Raw genomic sequence first — 27,085 nt, forward strand, 5'->3', positions numbered from 1 at the left:
GTATAACGGTGATAAGTGGTTTTAAGCACCTACATCGTATTTGATTAACTATTCAAATCGGCCATATTTTTGTGAAGGAACTTGATGATTTGTGCTGTTACGTTTCTCCACCGAGAAGTGGGACAGCTGACGCGGCCACCGCATAGCAACAGGCAGAACCGCGAGCGGATCGGCCATTTCGACGCCGTTCATCGGCCGCGCAACGCTTCCTCCCGCCGACAAGTCTCAGCGTGTTCCTGCCACGCGCCAAATGTGTGTGCGTGCGTGCGTGTGTGTGCAAAAGCTGGCCAAGCCTGGAGCTCGAGGGAAAGTGCGTCGCCCTCTCCTGTCTGCAGGAGGTGGAGGAGATGAGGTCGGAACACCTGCGATTGAGTCATTCGTCGTGAACCAACATGTTTGGCTCTCCCTTTCCTGTGAGGGTTTACCCTTTCCCTGTGAACTGGAAAAACTATAAAAAGCAGCGGCCGACTCCGCTGAGATAGAGACTACTTTGACGCGCCGTTGGCACGACGCTAGACACCAGCTGTGTGAGAGTGTCTGTAATCTCTCCGGGTCAGCTTCACTGCCCGTTTCTTCATGATGTTGCAGTAAAGGTTGTTTCGTTAAAAGACGCCTCGTCTTTGCTGACACCTTTGATGCCGTCCGCCGTCCACGGAGCCGCCAGGCCAACGCTACCGAGGGGAAGCGCGCCGCAGCGGTACGCTACCCCGGCACTCGCGACCCCAAATCGTAACAGTGCTTAGTACATTTTTACTAACAAATCTTTAGGTGCCTGGAATGCAGCACCATCATAGTACAGATTCACACAATATAAAATAGCACTGCAAAAGGCAAAGCCTGCTCTTTTATATGGTGTTCAGGTGAGTTGTGTCACCTGCTGCCTACCATTCAAGTGCTCCATAATTGAATTAAAAGATTTACCAGCTTCACTGAGCACAAAGCACCCAGTGATAGGAAATTTCTTTGATATGATGCCTATTTTATGCATCTCAACTCAATATTTTTATCTGTAACCATTTTTGTATGAAAATCACACACAATTTTCTTCTGGCGTTCAAGCAATTGTGGCTAGAGTATGGACAACTTTACTTTTAGGATTCAAGTAATCAATCTCTAAGCCTGTATGACCGCCATGGTGGTACAGTAGTTAGGACGCTCGACTACTGTGCCAAAGAATGCGGTTTCAATCTCGGCTGTGGCGGTCTCTGTGCTGTGCGATGTCAGTGCACGTTAAAGAACCCCAGGTGTTCGAAATTTCCGGAGCCCTCCACTATGGCGTTCCTCATAGCCTGAGTTGCTTTGGGATGTTAAAGCCCATAAACCAAACCTTTAACCTGTACAAGGTACAGAGCACCCTCTTCCTCGCATTTTAAGATGTTCTAGTCTTTAGGGTGTTATTAGGGATCCACAATGTGGCTGAGAAGCAAACCTTGTTGACTGGTAAACATGGCATGTGCAATAATTGCAGTGAAGCAATCATTTTGATATCTGAGCCAATCAAGAGAACGTTCAGTGCCATAGACTGAACTGTTTTCCTGTCGCCCACTGTGCCGCATGTTTCACACACATTCATTTGGCAGTCCCTCCACAGCTTTCTCCACAAGCTCTTTAGCATTGGGAGCTCCAGCGAAGTAGGTTGATGAGGATGGTAGGCTTTTTCAGCTGCATTTTCAAAAAAGCACAATCAGAACAATAAATATTACCAACAGCAAATGAAAGCGAACAATGGTTCATAGAAGTTGCATTAACCTAACATTATGGTGAAGCCGAAGCCTCAGCAAACTGCATATAAAAAGAATAACTTCACAAAGGAGTTAGCAACTGAAATTGGAGAATAATGAGTCAATTCCTTTACCAAAGATCTGTAACATTTAAGAAACAGTTTAAAACAACAGACTAAAAATATCAATCATATGCTGTTCTGCAGTCTAGTAAGCAGGTCTACCACTTGAAAGAAGGGGCAAGTGGCTTCTGTTATACCGTGCTCGGGTTATTAGCCCCAAAATGCGCAGAAGCATATTCTTCCTCAAATAGAATTTTTTTTTCTCTCCTGAATTATCTTCCTAGTGGCACTTTTCAGTCTATATAAAACACGTTACATATGCCATCAAGAAAAACTCAGAAGCTGGTACAGAAAAAAAAAAAAAAAGAATCTTTCTCATGTCACGCATCTCACACCAGCGATGCATGCTCCCTCAATTTGAAACCAGGGCAGTGGCAAGAGTAATGGGTGAGATGCCATGTAACACATTTTATGGTCCGAATGATTTAGGCACACCGATTTAGGCATCCAAATGACAACGGCACAATCATTTTAGGGTATGTGCCATGTCAGAACTGTTTTAACTACTGTGTATTGTGCACAGTAGGGGAACTAACCTCACTTTTACTTCACTTTCACATTTCTTTTTTTTTAGTTGAGCAAGTCAAAATTGAGGCTGAAGAGCCACACAGGACAACACAAAGCACATGCGTTATGGTTCACTTTCCTGTCGGCGTCTGCCTTTTTAATAATTTTCTTAACACCTTTTTCCTTTTTTCTTTAATCCTGTGACTGGGTTGGAAGTACATCGTCGAAAGGTAGATACAGGAAAGACGGGCCGGGCATCATGTGAATGCAGTTAATTAACACAATACAGTATTTATTGGGAAGCTTCTCAAGCGACCGCAGACTGCCCGAGAGATCGAAAATTCCCGAGGACCTCGCTAGAGAACGAGTATCCAATATAACTAGGGGTGGAAGTTTTCGGTTTTTATTTTCTGAGAGTTCGGCTGGGACTTTTTTCGGTGTTTATTTGCAAACACAACTTCCTTATTTTTTTTTCTTGTGCATAATATTTTCTGCTGAAGAAATATCGTTTGTTTTTTTTCGGTGAGATAAATGCATCCGTGTACCATTGAAAGGGACGCAGTGTACATTTTGGCTTTTTTTTTCTTGCATGTTGTTTTATCCACTTTTATTTACTGTACAGTTGGTCATATACACAGCTAAGAACCTGAAAGAAAATGCTATTGCCGTGATGAAAATTAGCGTTAAGACAAAACGCATATATACAAGATAAATTCGCACGTTTGGCAAAGTAGTAACTGAAATATTATTTATTACAATCAAATTTTTGCATAAACCAAATCACTTAAAAAGAAAAAAAAAAAACGCGCTTCTCTCGGCTTGTGTCTGAGAAGTGTCACGTGGCAAGAAACTGGTGGGCGATTTCTCTCTCTTTCCCGGATACAATTGCGCTGCAATTTTTCGCCCATCGAAGTGCCTGCCTTGCCGCAGGCACTCGAACGCTTGTCATGTCTATGAGGGTCGGGAAGCACGGCTGTCATTCATTCCCCATTCGTGAGACTATGAAAAATGCCTCAAAACCCTCAACCGCTGTACTTAAACTAACGATCCCAATGTCTCACATCATGCCCCTGGATTGATCACTTCTAATTTTCTCCTGTCATTGAGAGTTCGCAGTGTGCATGAAAATGTACTGACCTTTTTCAGTTTAAACCGAACGATTTAAAATGCATTCGGCGTACCCTTATCGGTGTTTTTCTGTTTAAACCGAAAAGTATTCCTACCGATAGCGTAGCGACGCAGCACGCGGGCTTTTCGAAGGCACCACTTATCACGCCCGCATTCTTGAGGAAAGCAAATGCATATGTGCACGGCACAGGCAGTCGGGGTTGGCGACATACAACGCTAACGCAAAGCACCTGCATGCTGAAACTGACACCGATAAAGGCAAGCGGCACCATCAATCACGAAAGAATAGTTACGCTGGTTCAGTTAAATGCGCTGTTAATTTAAACACACTACCATAGTTGGTTCGTAATTGGTTCACAGGAAGGGAAAGGCGCAGTATCTGTCGCACCTAATTGTTACTGTGGACACCTGAATCGCGCCGTAAGGGAAGGGAGGAAGGTGGGAGTGAAAGTGGAAAGAGAGAAAGAGGAGCCGTAGTGGAGGGCTATGGAGTAATTTCGACCACCTGGGGATCTTTAACGTGCGCTGACATTGCACAGCACACGGACGCCTCCATCGAAGTAACGCCGCCTGCGGTCGGGATCGAACCCAGGTACTCCGGCACAGTAGTCGGGCGTCCACTGCACCACCGCGATGGGGACGTGCTACCATGCACAGGACAAAGTCTGATCAAAAACCATAGAACATTCGTGATGCCTCTTCTCGCCACAAATAGTTTCATAATGATCCTCGGAAACGAAGACATACCGTAGATTGGAAAAAAGGTTTTACTGCTGATCGCCACCAAAGCGGCAACAAGCTCGATGACCGGAGGCTCGTACGATACGAGGGCGGCGCGTTTCCTTTCAAGCAACGTTGAGGTCTTAGTCACGACCTACTCTATTATACAGTATGTCGTGGTCTTAGTAATACGTAAACACAGTACAAACATACGCCCCGCCGGGGTGATGCAGTGGTAAGACGCCCGACTACTGTGCCGGAGTACCCGGGCTCGAACCCGACCTAGGCGGTTGCGTTTCGATGGAGGCGAAACAGAGAGACATCCGCGTGCTGTGCGATGTCAGCGCACGTTAAGATCCCCAGGTGGTCTAAATTAAGCCCTCCACTACGGCTCCTCTTTCTCTCTTTCCACTTTCACTCCCACTTTCCTCCCTTCCCCTACGGCGAGGTTCAGGTGTCCACAGAAACAAGTGTGACAGATACTGCGCCTTTCCCTTCCTATGAACCAATTATTATTATTCTTATTACAAACACGCTTCCGTTTCCCGGAAGCATCGGCGACACAGGAACACGTCGCTTTTCTCCACGCCAGATCCTCGGTCTGATAGTCCATTGTGCACTTAGAGCATGTTAGAATGCAACCAGTCTTCACAAAACACCGCAAATTTCGCCATATATTTTCAACCGACGACTTTGCCAGTGTGGCCAGACTTTGCAGGTATTACCGGGGCATGAGAACAACACTGTATAGTACGTAGCATGGGCGAATTCAGAGTGGCCTAAAGTCGAGGGCGACCTTTGAGCTCGCTGGATAAGGACCAGTTGCGTTGTTTTTCTTGAATTGGCTAACAGCTTGGTTTTTGCAAGCGTCTGAGTGCCGTGGCTTGCGTCTTGCTCAGGTCGGGATGAGGGACGGGGTTTAGTGTACGGGCGAGGCGCCTCGGCGAGCGCGTCCTTTCACGAGAGGTCTCCCGCCCCTCAGTTGGTTAAACCATGGTTAAACCTCGAGATACAGTCGAGGCGTTAATGAAGGCTGAGTTTGAAGTGGCCATACATGCCACGTATGTTTCGCCTCTGATGTGCTTAAAGCTGCATCCACGTTACACCGCTTTTCGTTCTCGTACTGTTTCTCAAGGGTCTGCGCCTTTTTTGTTTTTGTTTTTATTACCGACTTTGGTATGGGACAGGTACAAAACGCGATAAAAAGGCACGTCAGCAGTATATTTACTGACGTGAAAGGTTTAAAAGGGTCTGCGCCCTTGTCTTTCTGCAGGCGTTGTGTCTGCCTGGCGACAGGTTTGGCTATTGACTAAAAGGACAACTGCATGGCTTTTTGAGAATCCCGCGATTTTCGAGGATTCAAATCTATATAGGCTGGAGTTAATGCATGCAAAGTATTTTCACGTTAGAATGGAGACTGATGGCGTAATCGACGAATAAATTTCAAGCTTCTCTAAACATCGAAGACCAGCGGCAAAGCTCGATGATGACGTCCCGGGTGGTAGTTTTTCTTTTTTCTTTTTTTTTTCCACCGTTGTCTTCAACCACACCCTGCGGTGCATCTTATGGTGCCGCCAAACAACTTTTCTAGTGATTTGCCTACGTTATCGTTGCTTTTACTTTACCAAATCAAGCGTATATCTATGCGGGAAATGTACCGGTACCGTCCTTGATGTAAACTTTCGCCCACCGCCGGCACTGTGCGATGCAGAGAAGCCTGAAAGCTGTCGTGGTTTTAATCGCTGATAGCGTCACTGCTTCAAATGCTAGCGCCAAAATATATTTCACATGCTTAAACTGCAAGCTTTAAGCATTCCGCCCCTCGAAACTTATCGGATTCTAAAACCAGTGAAATTTCCCTTTAGCAACTAGTCTACTACCTACCGATAAATGCGATGTTCCACACGCCTCTTCAGTGGGGTATGTGTGTAGCTTTACGAGAATTACGCGTCCCGCAACGGGGCGCGACAATTAAGCGGGTAGCTTGTGCTGTCTTATGGGCTTCAATTAGCTCAGCGAGAGTGTTATAAATTCCCAACTGCCGCAATAGTTCTGAATTGGCACATGCCGGCAAGCCAAAGACCGCCTTGCCTTATATGCTGCTCTAATGATGCTATTAAGTGCCTGTCCGTATGTAACTTCATCCCCTGGGGACGTCAGCACTCATGACCGGAAGTAGGTTGTGAGTCAGGGTATAAATAAATTCGAATGCACATTGAGTCATTAGTCAATAATGATGATGAAGAAAAATAAATATAATAATTATAGATAGTGATGATGATGATGATGATGATGATGATGATAATATTTTCACGACTCAAGCCACAGGGAGCCGTGAAGGTACACGTAGACGAGGACCAGAGAATAAGGTCGGCTTCTAGCCCCGATAACAGAGTATAGTACCAGCGCGCCTCTCGAGCCAACAACCGCTTCGTCGTCGTCGGCACCAAGCACGGCGGCCGTGCGGCTCTAGGCACGTGGCATTATCCCCCCCCCCCCCCCCCTTGCGAAAGGGAAACATCGTCCCGATGTTAAGGTGAGAGGAGAAACAAAATTAGGGGGGAGGTGAACTGTACAATAAGCCAAGGTCTCACTTGCAGAAAGCGTCAAGGTTACGAAACGCGACGTTGACACAGCGCTCAGTCACGCGCAAAGTGTGGCTTTAAGCACACCACGTGCAGAATTTCAGGCCGCTGACGCCGAACACTTTCATCTGGAACAACTTCGTAGTTAACGCTGCTTAAGCGGCTCAGGGCTTTATAGTGTCCGAAATACCGGTAACTAATTGACGGTGGTAAATAAAAATAGGAAATAAACAAGCAGTGAACGAATGTAAATAAAATATAACTTGAATATTAAAATAAAGAAATGAAAAATTTCAAATTAAAATAAATAAAAACATTACAAGTAAGAAAAGTAAAAATTACAAGGTCGCGGCAGCGCCAGTGCTTTCGGATTCTCTCAATGCGGTTTCTGCAATAACCTTTTTCTTTTTTTTAAGTTTTTTTTTTTCTCTCAAAACTGGGGCTATCGAATGGTCGTCTGCCTGTGAGGTTTGTCTTTTCCTTTTAACTATAAGTTCCGATCTGGTCGATTAACATGTAAGGCCTTCCCCTGCATGGAAGACTGTGCCGTGTCGATGACTCGTTGTAATGATTCTGCAATCTCTCCATCGGATCCGGAGTTGGTCCATATGGCGATGTCGTATAGAATGATGTATGCGAGCGATAGCATCTAATAGACTCGGGAGGCCGCTCATAGGAATGTTGAAGAGAAAAGGTGAAATTACGGCGCCTTGCGGGGTTAGTTCGGACCCTTAGCAACTGCAGTTCCTAACCATACGACTAGTAGAAGAGGCCTCCGGGACACAAGACCTGCCGGCCAGCAACTGAAGCCGCCCCCATGCCCCGTAGGCCTGCGAGCCACAAGGGGTGAGGGGGTGCCAGCTCTTGTTGTTTACCAAATAACACATGGTACATACCCACACAGGGGGATCGACCAAGGGGAACCAGCCACTATATGTCGGAAATAAATGTTTTATTGCGAAAGCAATACTACTCGCATCTTCAAGCCTTCGCGTGACCTGGCCGCAATTACGTCTTAATCACGTGACGCTGTGACGTCACAACCCACGTGATACACGGGCTGGCAGGAGCTGCCAACTTGGGTCTCTCGTTTCACTTGGAACGGTTATGTCAGAATCGGCCTGCTAGGACCCTGGCATTCACGTTACCCCTATAGGCCACTAAGGCACGTTCACATGGGTTGGTTAAAGCGGGGCTTTATATGGGGGCTGAGGAAAAAGAAAAAGAGGAGGAGAAGAACGCTCGGTCACCCGCAGCTAATGCTTTCGCTCAATATTTGGTTCAGCAGCGTTGAACCCTTGTAATTTTTTCCTCCTCTTCCTCCTCCTCTGTATCTATAGTGTAATAAATTGTGTTATCTTACCAGCTTTATTTTGCGGTTTATTTTTCGGCTAAAATTCAATGGAAACGAAAAGTCATCAGAGCAAGGGCAAGTGGCATAATATTGAAGGAAAAAAAAAAAAAAAGAAAGAACTCGAAATTGTTTTCACGCGGATGATAGGTGATTCAATATGTACCAGCATCACCAGCTTTCCTTACCCTCAGTTGACATCCTCTCAGTGCGCCTTTATTGGCCGGCACGGGCTTCCCCATCTCTTACATTCTTACCATCTATGGGTTCAAGTGGCTGATATCATTGATAGCTGAGACATGGGCCTGATGAGGGACCTAGAATTAGTAGAATTCTAGAATTGTCATGTTGTCCACGCTGTGGATAACCAAGTTCCACCTGACCATACGCGTTGCTATGAACATATGGATCTATAGGCAACCGGCGCTGGCTGAGCTGAGGAAAGGAAGGATATCTTTTATCAGAGCTGGCTGTTGTGATGCCCCGTCGAAGCAATGCATAACGAGTATTTGCGTGAAAGACCGTGGTGAGTTGAAATCACAGGCTCAACCGGCCGAAACGGATCTTCAGCACTTTCAAATACTCGACGCACGAGACTCGCGAAGAGTAGCGAGCAGCCGCCTAGCGGCTGCTGTTGTTGCACACGCCGAAATTACCCCTCCCCCCCCCCAAAAAAAAAATATATATATATATATATATATATATATATATATATATATATATATATATATATATATATATATATATATATATATACCGGGTGTCCCAGCTAACTTGAACCAAGGGTTACAAAATAACATATTTGAGGTAGGTCAGTGAAACCAATTGCATACAACTGCCAGCCTGTTTGCGCACTACAGGCAATTTTTTGTTTTGCAATTACTTAATTAGCTAATTATGTTAATTTCTCTAATTTATTAAATATCGACTTTACACCAAAAATGTGATTTGGAAAGTTGTAGAGCACCTTCAGAAACCCCCATTCCATTAATTGCGATAAAGAAAGTCTCACATGTATCTTTTTTTCCGGGCTCAGAAGAAAGCCCGCGAAATACAAATAATACCACGTGACTAGCGCATTTGTGCGCCGCGATTGTGGTGCTCTCAGTCGTGGTTTGAGCGAACGAAATCAGCTGCGGCCGTGACCCGATGGTCCCGTTGCAGCGGCAGGCAGAAATGTTGGCGATGGTTCGAGCGAGCTCGAGCTCGCCCGTCGCCACCGCGGTTTTGGCCAGGCCTGCGCAACACAGCAGCCTACATCATCACGACAAGCGGATGGCGATAAAGAACCGGCAAATGAAGATGCAGCGCTAATTTTTTTGAGTCACATGATGTCATCTCGCCCCTTTAACCAAGCCTGTATGCGCAGATTCAGTGGCTGATATCTTATCGCTCATCCGTTTGTCGTGACGTTCGCTGATGGGAGAGAAGGAGGCCTTGTTAGAATCTCGGTGGTGTCGGCTCGCCGTTCTCGCTGCTACTGCACCGTCACGTGGGCCGGCTGTCTGTCGCGGGCGAAGAAGCCATCTCAGGCATATCGGCCTGCCGCTTTAACGGGACCAAGAAGACACGGCCGCAGCTAATTTCGTTCACTCAAACCACGACTGAGAGCTCCACAATCGCGGCGCACAAATGCCCTTGTCACGTGGTATTATTTGTATTTCGCGGGCTTTCTTCTGAGCCCAGAAAAAAGATACACGTGAGACTTTCTTTATCGCAATTAATGAAATGGGGGTTTCTGAAGGTGCTCTACAACTTTCCAATTCACATTTTTGGTCTAAAGTCGATATTTAATAAATTAGAGAAATTAACATAATTAGCTAATTAAGTAATTGCAAAACAAAAAATTGCCTGTAGTGCGCAAGGAGGCTGGCAGTTGTATGCAATTGGTTTCACTGACCTATCTCAAATATATTATTTTGTACCCCTTGGTTCAAGTTAGCTGGGACACCCGGTATATATATATATATATATATATATATATATATATATATATATATATATATATATATATATATATATATATAAAGTAACTAAAGGTTTAACACGGCTAAACCTAAGTACAGACAAAGCGGAAGCGCGCAACTCCTCCATGGATGTCTGGTATTAACCGATCGTTCAGCGACACCGTTCAGAACTGGCACTCAAGGCGGTTGCGGCGGATACTTATAGCCATTGCTAACGTTGTATAGCGGGACTTTAGCCTTGAGCAAACTGTCCTCACAACTCTAGACGGCACGAAGGTGTCGAGGGAATTTAGAAGGGAGTTGTCCCAGAAGGCGAGCGAGATTGACAGCAGGAGGCGAAAAAGGGTAGACAGGGGACTGGAAGGCTGTGTGGCATTGTGTCAGGAAATGTTGTATATTTGTGGAGATATGTACCGGTACGAATGAAGTTTGCCAGGTGTGTGAAGATGAAGAAGCAGGTGTGCGATGTAGAAGGAGAAACGAAGCAGGTGAAGAAGAAGCGAGCGCCGACGGCTCCGCGCGGCACATGCGAAGAAGCGGGTGTGCAGCGCGTGGAGCCGTTGGCGCTCGCTTCTTCTCCTGCTTCGTTTCTTCTTCTACATCTTCTACACAAAAATTTACAATCTACAATGCACCCTGGCCAATCCCCCGCCGTGGGTATGTGCCATTTTGTCTCAGGTCATCATCATCGTCATCATCATCATCAAGCGGGTGGCGCGGAGGCCGCGCGCCGCTAGGCCCGTTCAAGGTTATATGAAACACGCCGACTAAACTACCGACCGAGGGGCGTAGTAAATAAAGGTTTTGCTTAAAAAATAAAAAAAAGGAATCATCGGCACGCAGCATTCACAAGCAACATGTGGTTATGGCGTGGTGCTAAGCCACTAGCTTAGTCCTCGCGGAAAGTCAGCCTGCATTCTTACGACATGGAAGAATTAATACCCTGAACTGCGGCGCAACATACACAAACACGTGAACAGAAACACGTGAAGTGCACGTTCAATTCATATTACAGTTAGTAGTGTGCGCTTGTGTTGTGTTTCTATTCACGTGTTTGTGCACGTTGCGCCACAGTTCTGGGTTACGACGTGGAAAGCTTCGGGTTTCTGCTGACGGCGAGTAGTAGTGGAAAAGCCATCTGGAAGAACGTGACGTCACTTAGCTGATTGAGAACTATGTAGGTGCCTAAATACTGCCTTAGAAGTCGTTCGTAAGATCTTCGACATTGATAGTGAACACCCGCACTCCATCGCCCTGTTCGATGTGGTGGCGGTTGTAATTCCGGGCGTCACGACTTCGCTGGTACCAGATGCACAGCCTCGCAAGTTGTAGCGCTTCTTCTGCACGCTGTGTAAATTCATCTGCACCAACTTCCGGCTCATGGTCGTGTTTTATTTTATTTTACTTTTTTTACTAGGTTTACAGACCTCAAATAAATCCATGTCCCTGACCTCCATTTTTTCCCGCGAGAAATACAGTTCACGAAGTTCCGGCATGCGAGACTCGTACAGCGATGTTAGAAGGGCCACAGGAGGTACCGATCGGCCGACTTTCTTTTTTTTTTTTTTGCGAGGTTTATTACCTCAGGGCATAAAATGAATGTTATGATGAATGAAGGGTGTGGCCAAATAAATGAAAAAAGGTTGACTGATGCAATGAAATCGAGGAGTGAACGATGATGCACTCCCAGCGTCCAAGCGGCATATGACTGCGGATTATGGGGGGAAAGGCCAGCTGCCATCAGGTGCCGGATCCGCGTCGGCTTCAACGCTGGACATTGCCACTTTCTCCAAGGATTAACAAGAAATAATTGCGTGCAAGACATTGCCACTTTCTCCAAGGATTAACAAGAAATAATTGCGTGCAAAACGACACGAAATAGATACTGGAACAATGGGAGTGCCAGAAGGGGCAAGCGACTTTTTAATATAAAATATTGCGCTTAAAGGCATGTACATGCGCACATTTACAAAGAAAAAAAAATGGCATATATGCTTCGGTGCGATAAAGGCTGCGGAAACCGAATATCTTGCCACAGCTTCAAAATTTTCGGGTAAGTTCGAAACTGAGTTGTTGGCTGTTAATTATGTGAAGTGCATATGGTTTGTTAGCAATGCTTTCCTGTGGCTCTTGTTCTCACAGGACAGGCAACGCATGATTTTATTCTCACTGTAGAGCAGGCATGTGTTCAGAGGCCTTTTAAGATTCATTCGGTCTTTGAGCATAACGTCGGCGAACTTCTCGGGACCTGTAACACTCTTAGCAGCTCTGGCGTTGGGTAGCAGTCCACCCTCGAGCAGCAGTTGCGTAGCCAGAATTTTTTTTCTAGCGGGCTGACGTTGCTACGCGTTTTTTTTTTTTTTTCCCATATCGAGCTACTAGTCGCATAAAATGCTGCGTGCCAGGATGTATGGAGTGCAAAGAAGAATAATACCTCCTAGGACTTTCATTCCATCGAGTATCCTGCGCATATATATTGTTTCAGACGAAAATCGTTTGCTTAATTTAGCGAAAACCGAATTGAAAATGCATCACTTCCCGTTTCCTAAGCTTCTTGATGGACCCATAAATGAAAAGGTCACTTGCCTTTCTCTCCACGTGCGCCTATATGACACTGATTATAATGCAGCATTTGCACAGTAAGGAACTGAGGTATTACGAACAGACGCGGCCTTTCAGCAAACCACTTCGATAGTCTTTCCACCGGAGCATGCACATTCACTAAAAAACACATCATTCAGTGCGTACAAGGGCTCCGAACGAGAGAGGGCAGCGGAGTGTGGCCCCACGCGCCCTACCGGTTATTTTTTTCTTAATCGGACATCGCTGCGTGCTTTGTCAGCTTGTCTCGTTCGTAAATTCCAATGTAGTACGTATGCCTTTAGAAAACTGAATGTGCACCTTTCGCGTTTTTATTCGCGTCGTAATGTTTTGATCGTGAAAAAACACATTGTAAACTAAGTCAGATTGATTTGCGGCGCCGGTGGTTAATTGTTTTTGTCCGCGGTATACAAAAAAATTGTGTGTGTGTGTGTGTGGGGGGGGGGGGGGGGTGAATCCCATAAGCTCTATCCCTCTGGCTACGTCTCTGTCCTTAGGGATTGTGTTCCCTGAGCGACGCAAGAGGCGGAACACGGTAGCCGCGCTGCTTCCCCTCTCCAAAGGGAAGCTCCACAAACACGTACCATGCTCCGCAGTTTCGCAGACCAATCGATCACCAAAATTACGGCATGCTTCAACCAGTGCTGGAGGGAGGGTGTCTTCCAGTGTTCCTGGCTGCACGCGAAGGTTATATTCATACTCAAGCCCAACAAACCACTTACGTACACTCAAAAAACATTCGCCCGATTTCGCTAACCTCATGCCTCGGAAAGCTCTTCGAGCATGTTGTATTAGCGAGACTTAAAATACATATGGCAGACAACAATTTATATACGCGCAGCATGGTGGGATTCCGACCTCATTTATCCACACATGACGCCATGCTGCAACTCACCTACGACATTTTTGACCCACTTTTTCCTGGTCACACCAAGGCCGTCTTAGTTTTGGATCTCTCCAAAGCTTTTGATCGCATCGAACATCGGGCGATCATGACTGCCCTATCGACATTGAATGTAGGTACGCGAACGTACACCTTACATTCGAGCATTCCTCACTCACCGCACGGCTAAGATACACTTCAGCCCTCTTCCTCCTCCTACACGCTTCAGAGTGTCGGCGCCCTGCAAAGGTCCGTCCTCTCATCCTTCTTGTTTAACATCACCCTAATCCCCCTAGCGCAAAAACTGTCAGACATCCCCCATCTGAAACACACCCTCTATGCCGACGACATCACGCTGTGGACCAGTCACGGCAGTGATGGCGGTATAGAAGACAGGAAGAAGTCACTCAGGCCGAAAATTACGCAATGAGCATCTGACTGTCCTGCTCCCCAGTAAGTCCTAACTGCTGCTCATCCGCCCCAAAACCGCCACTCCACCTGCTCCCACATTACCATTGAACTGGATGGGAGCCCAGTACCGGAGGTTGAAACCCTCCGCGTATTGGACCTACGCATCCAGAGCAATGGTAACAATACTATCACACGAAAAAAAAAAAAGAAAAGAACAAGTTGCAAGCGCGATATCGCACCTCATCCGCAGAGTGTCGGGCCACCATAGGGACATGAAGGAGCGCGACGTCGCCTCATCCATGCATTCGTCCTCAGCCGCTTACTTTACACTACTCCGTACCTGCAACTGTCCAAACACGACATGAACGCTTTGGATGCGTGGGTCCGCAAGGCATACAATGTCGCACTTCACCTTGCCCTCAACACACCCAGACAGACTGCTAGGCCTGGGTCTACACAACACGCTTGGGGAGCTCGTGGAGGCCCACCGACAGGCCCAATATACAGTGGCGTCGCGAGGGCGAGTGCGGGGGGTGCGGGGGGGGCCGGGGGGTGCGGTCCGCACATAGTGCAGCCCTCAGGGGCGTGCAGCTTGGCAGTGAGAGGGAGAAAGGGGCAGGGAGCGAAATGAATTATTGTGCAAAGACGCGAAAAGGCGCGCATTGGAGCCGCTGAGACACTGGCAAGTGCGATCTCGTAGAATGAATTATTCTGTTGTGAGGAGTGCTTGAAAACACATGCCTTAGTTTATGCCAAATACTCCACGCCATTTTAACGTTGGACCGGACCTGTGCACGTGCGTGTATTTTGGGAAACACCAGCATTAACCCGATACCCATCGGAAACCCCAGCGCGGGAGCGTCTTAGATGACACCCGTCGGCGGCCGCGCAGCCGCATCGCCTCTTTTTGTGTATGTGTAGTTCACTCTCCTTTCCCAAGCGAGGGCCGCTGGCAGTATCTGTCCGGCAGTATTTTGTCTTGTTCATTTATCTCCTGTTTTTCTCACTTCTCGGCCCAGTCACACCTCAACCTCATACTTTCCAAATGCCGAAAGGCACAGATTGCCTGTTCCTCAGTGGAATGACAAGTCTGATAGCTACAGAGGAGGTACAAAGGAAGTTGCGATCCGGTTCTTAAGGGGGAGGGGGGTGAGGTGCCGCGCCGCGCCTCCGCGCCGGGTGCGGGTGACCCTAGCGACGCCACTGCGTAGAACACGTCTTCATTCACTGCAATAATGAATGAAGAAAGGTCTCCCGCGCACACCACGGGAATAGGTATTTACCTGTTATGGACGCAGAAATACAATGAGACACAATATTCTTGCTAGGTTTGCCCGCAGTGTGGCACAGTGTAATGACTTTTCGGCGCTGCCACCCTGAGACCCGATCTGTACATGAATATTTTGTGGAGACCATTACGAAAATCCATGAAGTCCTGATCGACAGAGACTGCAGCGAAGAAACTGCGGTCTTGTTTGAAAAACTCAAGTAAATAAAAAAGTTACGTTACACACTGCCAGTTAGGAGTGCTAGATGCGTGAAAACATATGTATTTATTGTAATGTATTATACATGCACAGTATTATATTGCGCTGTAATTTATTGTGTTATGATGTATTTTATTGTATATTGCATTGTATAGTATTGGATTGTACTGTTTTGTTATATTGCACCACCACGACGGGGCCGTCGCACCCCTCTAGTGTCTAGTCTACACCAATGCGGATTTTCTCTACACGTTTCTCCACTGAACGAAACAGGCGAAATATCGTGTAAAACTGTTTCTGGCTATTTTCACGCGGCGCAAAATCGACGGTTTATGGCTGTCACAAACTCTTTGTTGCTTTTGTGACAGCCAGATTTTTGTGACAGGCTTTTGAGTGAAACTTGTGAAATAAGGGTTAGAGGACCATATCTTGCTCCCCGAATTACGCCGGGAACAAACATCGCTGCGCGAAATACGTTTATGGCGACAATTTAATAAACATTTCTCATATATTTTTGAGTGCCCGTATTTATCAAGAAACGTTTTACTCAGCCGTCGAAAACACGGATCAAACCTCGGAAACGTGGATGCCCACAAAAATTGAGCAAAACTACTTGGCCGGCCCGAACGCCGGCAGAATCGAGGAGCAAGGATGTCTTACCAGTCCGTTGAGGACTCGCTTAGGAAAGGAACAACAGAACTCTATCTCTCCACTAACCTAGTCTGTCAACACTGGCGGACATTGATCTAAAGTGATACCGTTCTCTCTCCCACGATAATTTCACGTTCAGCATTTCATATCTTATGTTTCCTAAACATCCTTCCGTGATGGCACCGCAGCCAAGCTTTTGAATGGCTGGTGGGGCAGCCCACGAAGGCAAAGAGGAAGAAAATCAATGGCCAGACACAGGTCGACCGCCGTAGTGGGTATACGGAGAAGGGCGTCTACCGTTCACCGAGCAAAAGTACGTACTGTGCTATTGATAAATGCACACTGTTTATATACGCCCAACTCTAACATACCTCCCACTTGCCAATTGGTTGCGGGTTATGATGGCATAGTGGCAGTGTTGTTAAGGGACTGAGGACGATTCCATCCAACTTTATGTCGTCGGTAGAAATTGATTTGGTTACTTTCTTTTTTGATTTTTTTACGTATGTCCAGCAGAAAAACTCGCATTTGTTGCCGGGTAAGCTAGATATAAATTTCTTGCAAAAAAAAAAGAAAGAAAGAAAGAAAGAAAATGCAGCACTAAGGCCGGCCTAGTGCATTAATCTGCGGAAGATTATATTCTACATCTTCGCTTTAGCCATTTAAGCGCGCACATTTCTTACGAACACTCATTTCTTCACGCGGCGCAAGACGAGAGTTTAGGGATTCCTAAAGTGAGTCAAAATCAGATTGAGTAGATATCCGCCTTAACTGATGACCTCCCCATGTTCCTGGTCGTCTTCGAGAAATACGTCAACTTCGCACGGTAGCCACCGTCTGCGTTCTTCCTACGGTTGCCACATTCCGGCCTCTCCTCTTCCCCACAAGTGGAGGGATGGGTTTCCCTCTATCCGCTCTGCCTCCTGTCGAACGTGGTTGGAGACAGGTGGCTTATGTTGTGTAATAAAATGGTATTTTCAGTTCAATCACTTCGATACGATTATTGGAATTAATCAGTTAATTAATTACTCAAGGTCTTAGGCTGACGCTGCAGATTCATATGCAGAATGCAGGGCTACAACAATTTTGCAACATCTGTTCCTGAAAATGGACTCCGATATCACCGTTTGTTAGTGAATGGCGGTGTTGCCTAGCCTCATAGATTCGCGCATGAATAATACCATGCCGTCCCGCAGTTTGCTCGCAAAAATTTTTGGGTTTGTGGAACTTCTGTCTCCTTTTTCGTTGAAAGCAGCGTCTTTGTGATTGGAATGCAGCAGTCTAGCGATGCAAGTTAACTTCAGTTCGTTCTCAATGTGCGTTTAACCCGCCGCGGTGGCGCAGTGGTTATGGCGCTTGACTACAGTGCCCAAGGATGCGAGATCAAATCCCGGCCGCTGCGGCCGCTTTCTCATGGAGGCGAAAAGCAAGACACCCGTGTGCTGTGCGATGTCAGTGCACGTTAAAGAACCCTAGGTGGTCGAAATTTCCGGAGTCCTCCTCTCATTGCCTTAGTAGCTTTGGGACGTTAACCGTTAGGCTGCGCCCCTCTTCCGGTGCTATATTCACATTTTCTCGTGTTGTCTGTTCGCGCGCGCCACCTCGTCAAGTTCACAAAGAAGATAGAATGGTCGGGGCATTCACTGGGATGCTGGCGCGGGAGAACGTCGCTTCCTGACCCTTGTTTTTCTCCGGCGGCGGACAATCGGAAAACGCCTTTCGCAAACCAAAGCGTTTCGCGTGTTGGTGAAATGTTCGTCCACACCACAGAGGTATTTATTTGTCGGTAGTTCATCCCCTACAATTGGAAGTTTGACTACGAATAGAGGCGTGTAGGCCAAAGAGCAAGTGCAAGTTATGATATCTATATAGCCAGATGAAATCAGGGGATCGAAAGGATGTTCTTGGAAATGAGACACAAGACGTGGAACGGATAACCGACGTTGTGCTGTACTAACAGAATGAACAACGAGAGAAGGGAAGCGTCATCGGTAATGGCAGATGGTAAGTGACATAGGCTATCATATTTGCGTAAGAATCACGGCCGCGACTGGCGCAGGAGATTGCTGACAACCTTTATGACCGCCTCCTATATTGTGTGCATCACGAATGCAGAACGCCGTAGTTCACTTTCACTTTCTCCCATTTTTATGCAGTGTCCTTTTATATGACCGACACCAAAGCAAGGCTCATTGACCTTCTATGATATTTTCTTCTAGAGCGGCGCTAAAATAAAATGACAGTTAGGCCTCCACCATCACTTCAAATCGCCAAATCAATGCCATCATGGTGTGTGCCATTCATGGAGGCATCAAGTTGATATGTAGGCTACAATTTTCATCGGCGCTACAGCAACTATGATAATATCACTGTAGTCGGATATTACTCTTGAAGAAAAAAAAAGGCCCCCTTTGCTGCTCAAAAACATTCCGCAGCCGCGTCGACAGATTTTTATGACGTCGTGGGCAACAAAGGGCATGAAAAATCAAAGGGGGCTCAACACCGCCTAATCAGATTAACGCGGCGTCATGAGGATCAGGGGCTACTTTGAGGGGAATGTGCCGCTTTTTTTTCTGGAGCTGCGTCCGACTACAGCGATGGATAACACATGGATAACCTTCTTTCGTGTAATTGAAGTAGTGGAGTATATTTTTACTTCTCCTCTTTCGTCCAGCCCCAGCAACCGAAAAGTGATGAAGGGCCGCCGATCATTCCACCTGACGTTGTACTCTGGGCTGCGGCGCAGTCAGACTACATTGGCTTCAACCCTTGGTTTGCTACCGGCGTTGTAGGTTTGATTCACGTGGCTGAAGCGGTGAGTGTCTTGTCTGGATTTTTTCGCTAGACTTCAGCTGCTAATATTGAACCTCTAACACCCAGTGACTTCAGTATTGAGGTGATCTCTGCGCCTAATATCAAAGTAGTCACCTGCTTCCTGCAGCGAAGTCTGGCAGAAATATATTTTAATTACGAGGCGGCTTACGGGCGTCCTTCTTGCACAAGTCTTATACAGCATTTCGACCCTTACCTCGCTAGGCCGACAAAGAGGGAAGAGGAAAGAAGTGCGCCCACCTTCTCATCGAACAGCATTAAAAGTAAATTTCTCTGGGAAAACCACGGCGCTTGTTTATTATTTTTTTGTTTGGGGGGGGGGGGGGGGGGGGAGTCTATATAGCGCTGGCTTGAAGCTGTTGAGAATGCACGTCTCATTTGAATATATCGTTAACAGCGGCACAGCACGCTATCCGGAGCGCCCCAAGCACTAATCACGTTGATGTCTTCCAGCAATCTTCTTTGACGTCATCTTTTTAAGTACTGCTGCATTTCCGTACAGGTGCTGGGGATGACTGCCTTGGCTCTGGTGATGTTCTCCCCCACGCTGGGCCTGGCCCACCGGACGCTACTGGTGACATCCTCCTGCATGAGCTACACGTCGCTACTGATGCTTCTAGGCTCCATGTCTTCGCCCTTCACGGACACCTACATGCCATTGTCTCTATACGTAAGTGATGCCTCCAAGGAGCGTGCACCGCAAAATCTTAGGAGAGACTGCTCACTGCCGCTGGAACATTGCGCATAGAACGACTTGCATGCCTGCTCCGACAGTCAGGACTATACAGCCACGATGTGGTGGAAAGGATGCAGATGCCGTCAGCATGCTATATGGCGGCAACTGGGAGCTTTTATTTGTCGTCGTTTGGGGAGCGGTGCGCAAGAGCGCTGGGTTGACTGGGAGCCCGTAGGCTCTGCCCTCTCTCTTTTGTATTGATAAATGTTGTTAATGACCATGATCACCCTCTAAATGCTCTACGGCCTTTTGGCGACCCACGCGACTGGTTTGCGGAGCACGACAGATATGTAGCGCAAAAAACATTTCTGTTTCTTTTTTTTTTTTTTTTTTTTTTTTTTTTTTTTTTTACAGCGCAGCTATTATTGGCCCGTTTCTTAGTTGCACGTCAGTGACGATTATGCATAGGTGACCGGTAGTCCGGGAGGCACCTCGTCCAGGATGCTACACCGCACTGACCTCACCGTGCGGTCAAACTTTGTACACAGCATAGCTGGGGCCCTCGTCTCCCCCCTGGGCTCCTCCTGCTGGTCACGCTTGGCTCCATAGGCGCTTTTCGACGAGTGTTGTGCGGACTACACAGACTGTTTCAGTGTGGGTGAACCATAGGTTTCTTTCATCGACCTTTTTAAATAAACTGAGATTACTTTTCTGGCATTGTATGACTAGTGTCGGTGGGAATAAAAAATTGGCGAATCATGTCAACTAGTAAGCTGATAACTAATTTCTAATAGTTAATTTGTTCGCCATTAAGTTAGGCGCCCAGCGGCAGCAACTGGAGCGCCGACGGCAGGAGGGCGCTCACCTCGGAACCAACAGCAACACGATCTGTCGTGAGCAGTGCTGAAGGCGCGAATCTGACAAAGCTTTACCAAGTCTTGGATTGGAGCGTTGTAATCGTGGCTCATTTGGGCGCAGAGTCCGCTGTCACGTGTCACATATTTTGAAATTTCGCAGGCTTTCATCTCATTTCACTTCCTTTTTTTTTTTTTTTTAATTTTCAGCTGGCCCACTCTGCGTAATTGCGTCTCTTGCGAATGACTTTCCACGCATTCGGATTGGTAATTTAATTGTGTAATTTTTATGCCGAAAATAGTTCCAGAAATTGACTCTAGGATTATTATCATTAGTCATTGCTGCGTTTGACTGATCGCATGCAGCTAGCGGCCGCGTGCTTTTTCGGTTTACATTTTTGCAGCGCGAACAGCGGGGTCCCATTCTCCGCGTCGTCGCTTTGCTTCTGCCTCGGCGGCTCGAACGTCGGCGTCCTGACCTCTGTCAAGACGGCGCGTTTGCTTGCTTCTGCTTTCAGTTGACAGCGTGGTATGCCCAGTTGAGCAGAGTGCGCCACACCACTTCTTTTCGTCTGCCATGAGATTCCCTTCTTCATCCATCGACGTGAAAAACCTCAGTGGAGGTGCTCGTATACAGATGTAGTTGAGGTGGAAAGGCCACCTCTCCCGTACCACAAATGTATCACGGGGGGTGCTCGTATACAGTACAACCATCGGAAACGTCGAATATACGTGGTCTACCAGTGTGGAGCACACTCAGACGACTGTTGCTTGCTTGCCAGGACGTCAGTGCACAAAGACAGGTGGCCGACGTTATAGTCACATTATAGGTATCAACAACGCCGACGACTATACTACTGCGTCCCTTGTGCCAGGAATGACCCACGAACATCCGCCCTGTGTGCTTTTCAAACGCGTCTGATTTGATGATTACTGCACAGCGCGAATTGATTTTGCGTTAGAGCTGTTCATATCTCATAAACTGATAGGGAGGTGCGTCGCGACTAAATGGTGCAGTTGTGACAGCCTTTAGCGCTGTTACACACCAGCATTATGACTCACCTTGCCGAATGCCTCAGGATGAAGGTTAACTGAGGGAAAGCGTAAAGTTAAACACAGTGTGAGCATAACTTCGACCCAACAACTGCCTGTAGCAATCTGAGGCGCGCGTGAGCGGGAAGGTGATATAATGTTACTTTTGTACCTTCGAAAGGTGGATGCCAGGGTTAGTGATACGATAAGAAATCGCTGTAAAGGTGTATTTACGGTTTCTTTTTTTTAATGGGCAAGTCATGGAGAACGTAGTGCAATGAGCACGTGCGAGGTTGAGTCCTAGCAACGCAACGCTACACCGACGCAGGCAGCGAAGCAACGCAACGCAACGCTATACTTCAGACCGTGCACGCAGGCAGCGAACATGATGTATGCGAAACCACTGGCATGCCTCTGAGAGGTGGTATTTGATAGGTGACTTGGCCGGACACTGATAGGCCGATGATTTGGTGACATCGGAAGACCACGTGACACAGCAGGACTTGCCAACTCGAGCAGCTCTTTTGAAATGGGCGAGCGAAAAGGGATCGAGCCCGCTGGGAGCCTTGTGCGATGCGTGAGTCACGCTATTCTCCTCGGCCACGCAGGCACGTTTTGCACAGCTTGGATTTATCTCTATGTCAGCTGAGTCTTTCACACAATGCCTCAGTTTGATCCAGTGTCGCAGCGCTATATGCTTGCACTGTATACAGCGGAATGGATTCGCATCCTCGCGAAGGTGTACAGAGACGAAAACATGGCTCATTTCGGGCGACAGCGACTTAGTATATACCGTGCGTCTGACTAGCATGGAAAAAAATGGCGCGCTAGGTTTACAAGTTGAAAAGGTGGATGTGAGTAGATCACCGCCAGAACTATCCGAATACCGGAAGATCGTAATAAAAAAAAAGAGAGAAAGATATAAACATCCAAAATGTCTCTGCGTGAATCAATAAGAACGTAAACACGCAGCAACAACGTCCACGCGCGCATTTCCGCCGAGTCGCCATACGCGAGCCCTGTTCATTTTTCTTTCTTTTACGAAAGCGCATATCGCATACATCAACTTTGGCAACTCAACTCTCTTTTGCTTAAAAAAAAAAAAAACAAACAAACAAACAAAGAGCAGGTGGTCAATATCGGTGCAGACGATGCCTTTAACGCACGATTCACCTGTTTGTGATGATCGCCAACACTATATTATCACAATGTATACCTGAAAAAGGCTATCATTAAACATTCTCATTCGTCTTCGCTGAAACGGCATGTGTATGCGTGCGTTTCATGTCTATTCCATCGAGAAACATCCCGTGACAGTTGCGCTGAATTTCGCCTTACCGAGTAACGTAATGGCGTGGCATGTGGGGTTTAATGTCTCGATGACACTCATGGGGCTATGAGGGACGCTACGTGGATCGCTCAGGATAAATTTCGACCGCCTGGGGTTCATTAGTACGTATTTACAATGCACAGCACTAGGGCTCCATCTCTGTTTCGCCTCAATCGAAGCGCTGCCACCGCTGCCGGGATTGAATCTGGCTCAAGCAGTCGAGCGCCTAGTCAATGAGCCACCGTGGCGCCTACAGTATCGTAATGACCCTTTGAGCTTTACTGTAATGGCAGTGACAGTGGCACCTGGTGAAGTACCGTCGTCTTTGTGAAGCCCCCCGAAGCACAACCCACCACCAATTCGCCTATCCCCACATGGCCTCGATCCATCCTCTAGAAGCACACGCAGCAGAATGATGAAGCAAATAAGCCACCTCTCCATCCCACCTCCGACCTTCAGAAGCGCCAGCCACACACCTCCGTCATCCTGCACCCTTAAAAAAAGAAAAAAAAAAAGAAAAAAAAAGAAGAAAACAAAAAAAGCGTGAAGGCTCGGTTTAGAGCAAAAAAAAAAAAAAAAGTCAAATTATACACCGAGGGTAAATCAAACTGCTATTTCGACTTCCTTGTCCTCATGCTTGTCCTGTCAATATTTTCTTTTCGCCACACGAATTACAGTAATGGGCTTTTGCTCGTGCTAAGACAATCGCGGGCGGGCCTCAAACTCATACTGCGGAATGTGCAATATTGTATTATATTCCTTTACCTATTTATCTAAACTGTCATTTCTCCCTGTCGCTCACCTCTTTGATTTCTCCTATCGGTCTCCTTGCTATCCCTTTATTTTCGTAGCCCCAGTTCATGTGCTTCAGCTCATTTCGAAAACAGATATCGAGGCAGACAAAAAATTGTTTTCCTGCCTTTATTATTTTGATTTAATTTTATTTCAGCTCATTTCGAAAACAGATATCGAGGCAGACAAAAAATTGTTTTCCTTCCTTTATTATTTTGATTTTATTTTATAATAAAACCACTTACTACTACTACTTGCTTCTCGCCGTACATCACAAGGAAAGTATAGTTGCGGGTGCCGAACCGGGAAACTAACTCTTGTTGAGAGTACGGACTGCTCAACATGCCACCGAATAAAAAGAAGACACATGGGTCGTTAATTATGCATAAAGAGCGCATGCAGCGCGGACCCTAGAACAAGCGTGAGTTGGCTTCCTTCTGCAAGCAAAAAAGAGATAATGGGCTTGGCTTTGACTTGACCGGAGGCCTTGAAATAGGAGGGCACCAGAGAAAGAAAACACATCCTAAGATAGCACAGAGCTCAGGTCAAGATGGTATTCAGGCAATCATGTCGCTTTTTGCCCAAAAATAGCCTTTATGTGTTATTGTTTCGGTAAATTGTCCAATATTTAAATAAACTAAGAATTAAGAAAGCGAAAATTTGGATCATTTTACAACGCGCAAACTTCTCGCGTATCGCCTTACATGCTTCATCGCCGAACTTCTTATAGCGTAGATTTTGGCGCGTAGAGCTTGGTGTTCCTCAGTCCTCAGAATAATACGTCGAAGTTGATCTTGAACTGGGCAAAAACATTTGTTTTAAGAGCATGACGCAGTGCTGTCGTCGACTACGACACGAAATCACAAATGACCGAATGTCGTTTGATTGTTCACTCTCCTCTCCCATGGGTGTCTGTGCAGTTCTTCCTGTTCCAACTGGTTGCCGTCGGCTTCTACTTAGTCTCGGCCGGCTACACCTTCTGGGAATCCGGCCACGACGTACTTGGCAAGCTTGCTGCGGTTTGTGCGGCCGTCTTGTTTTGGCGTCGCCCCTAGTTCTAAACTGATAATCGGCACTATAGAACTGTGCACATGAGCATGTTTTGTTCGGCGTGCGCGCACGAAATGGCTTCGAAATCCGCTCACTCGCTGGATAGACGTAGACGAGTCAGGACTCATTCGTGGTTTCCTGCGCGATACGATGAGGACAAGGGAAGGAGAAAACGGCACTGGCGACGTCTTTATCACTCGGTATATTAAAAAAAAAAAAAAACACATAAATTATGGGCAGAGTAATGTAAATCAAAAAGCAAGCAAGGGAATACAAACTGAGTGCAACAACCGCTATAGGAGGTGCCCGGTTAAAAGCGACTGCGAGTGATTTCAAAACAATTCAGCTGATTTGAAACCCATGTCTTAAAGCACCTTTTTCCATTGACGTCGTTCCTCTGTCCCTGCCATTGGGATTTGAATTTAATGGCACTTTGACGTAAAATAAGCCGCAAAAGGTGTCGAAAAATTGAGGAAGTACAACAATAGACCAATGACAATCTATTAAACTATGTCTTTAACATCAGGCTTGATATTATGGCTGATATTTCTGTCTCATTTCTGACTATGGTCCAAGCTAATCATCGTCGCGTTATGATAAGAGGAAATCAACACTGACAGCTGAAGTATATTTTGATTTTAAATGAGCAAAGTGCGCCTTGAGTGCCCGAGTGAGAACTTTATATTTGTTTTGTATTCATAATAGGCCTTTTGAAACTTAATATTGTTGAAGAAGCCGCAGACAGATAAAAAAAAAAAAAAAAGCTATGTTCGAGGCTGCGCAGATGCACGTGACTGTTCGAGCATCAAGGATCCTCATATTCTGTTCGCGCCAGACGCTTCTTTTGCAGATGCGATGCATCCTGATTCGGTATTATGCATGCATGCAAAGCCTATTTGGTGCTTTGTACTTTCGTCTGTCGAAAAAAAAGCGAAAGCAGATATTCAGCCAGAATACTGACCTCTCCTTCCGGAAAACCGAAGCAAAACTTTGCATTCCCAAAGATTATAGGAAGAAAGATATGGAAGGGAGCTCTCGCAACCTTTTATTTATTTATTTACTTATTTTACATACAGTGCGTCCCCGTCAAAACTATGCGAGAGCGGTGAAAATAGCACAACATAATCAGCAGTCAACAGCATAATCACACTTCATAATAAGTCAATATCATATTCAGGGATTTTCAACATTGTTCAGGAAAATGAGGTCTAATTGCAAAGAGCGTGCATCACCGGGCAGAGAATTCCAGCGCCCGGTTGCACGAGGAGAGAAACTAGACTTGAACGTGTAGTTGACACGTTTAAAGGATGATAGTTCCTTGTAGGTGAAGGCTTCGAAAGTTGCAGGTATTTTGTCAATAGGGCAAAACGAGATGAATGAACACTTGTGAAAACACTAAAAACACTCATTGTCGCGACAAGTACGCAGAACAGCATGACTGGGGGTAGGAAGAATCGATGACGGGGGAACATTCCTGTCACACTCTTGAGAAATAAATCCCACAGCTTTTTGTTTTAGCCGACTCAAGCTTACTGATGTCGCTTTATTTATGGGGGTTCCAAATGATCAATTCATACTCTGAAAGTGAGCGAATATTAGTTTAGCAAGTTACCAATTTAGTTTTCTTGGGGTTCAGCAGAAAGTTAACGTTTCATGTGGCCTAGTCATGCTCATCGCAATATTACATATTACATTAACGTGCGTTGACGTTTAAAGAGCTACTGTTAAAGGAGTATACAAGAAGATGGGACATTGTGGTTGCAGAATGACAAAATAATTTGCATTTGCCACGTTTCACATCATGAACAAATGATAAAAATGACACATTTAGTTGCTCGTGATCCTCAGGGCTGTTGATAGACCCGTACACTAGACAATACTATGCATACAAGGGTATTAAAAAAAAAAAAAAAAGATACATGTGTGCGCATTTCACTGAACGATCAGCCATATTGGCAAAATGTATTGCTCTTTTCGCAGGTCGCAGGCATATTAGCCGGGTACAGCCATTACCTGCATGCGAGGCGCTGTTTCGCAAGAGTTTTCAGCCAGCCGGAAGACTAGCGCCCTCCATCGAACACAACTGTTCGCAAAGCCTGGCCAGCGAAGACTTGTAGCGCGTGCTTGCTTCGCAGTGTTTGTTTCGTGTGAAATTTCGCGATGTGACTTTTACTCGTACCTGTCGTTAAACGTAATAATTTTTCTCCAGCTCTGTCAAGCCCTCCCCGAGTGGCTCATAGTCGGGGTTTTAGGATTCTGTCCTCCCCCTCGCAGATTCGAAATACTGTATTCTTTTTTCCCCCATTATTTCTCGTTTTCTTGCAGAAATGAAGCCCAGTGACTGACCAGTTTCAATGATTTTCTATGCATGACTTATATCTTAAC

General features: G+C 46.3%; 1 protein-coding gene across 1 annotated transcript; it reads left to right on the plus strand.

Moving 5' to 3' along the window:
• The first annotated feature begins 13,583 nt into the window (after positions 1–13,583).
• On the plus strand, positions 13,584–26,764 carry LOC146204006 (uncharacterized). The gene is made up of 4 exons (XM_084603927.1): positions 13,584–13,718; positions 18,809–18,949; positions 24,571–24,669; positions 26,681–26,764. The coding sequence occupies exons 1-4, from the start codon at positions 13,584–13,586 to the stop codon at positions 26,762–26,764; spliced, it is 459 nt and encodes a 152-aa protein (XP_084460053.1).
• Positions 26,765–27,085: the final 321 nt, after the last annotated feature.

Source organism: Amblyomma maculatum, chromosome 1 (assembly GCF_055883805.1).
Source record: "Amblyomma maculatum isolate TAMU_Amacu chromosome 1, ASM5588380v1, whole genome shotgun sequence".
NCBI lineage: Eukaryota > Metazoa > Arthropoda > Arachnida > Ixodida > Ixodidae > Amblyomma > Amblyomma maculatum.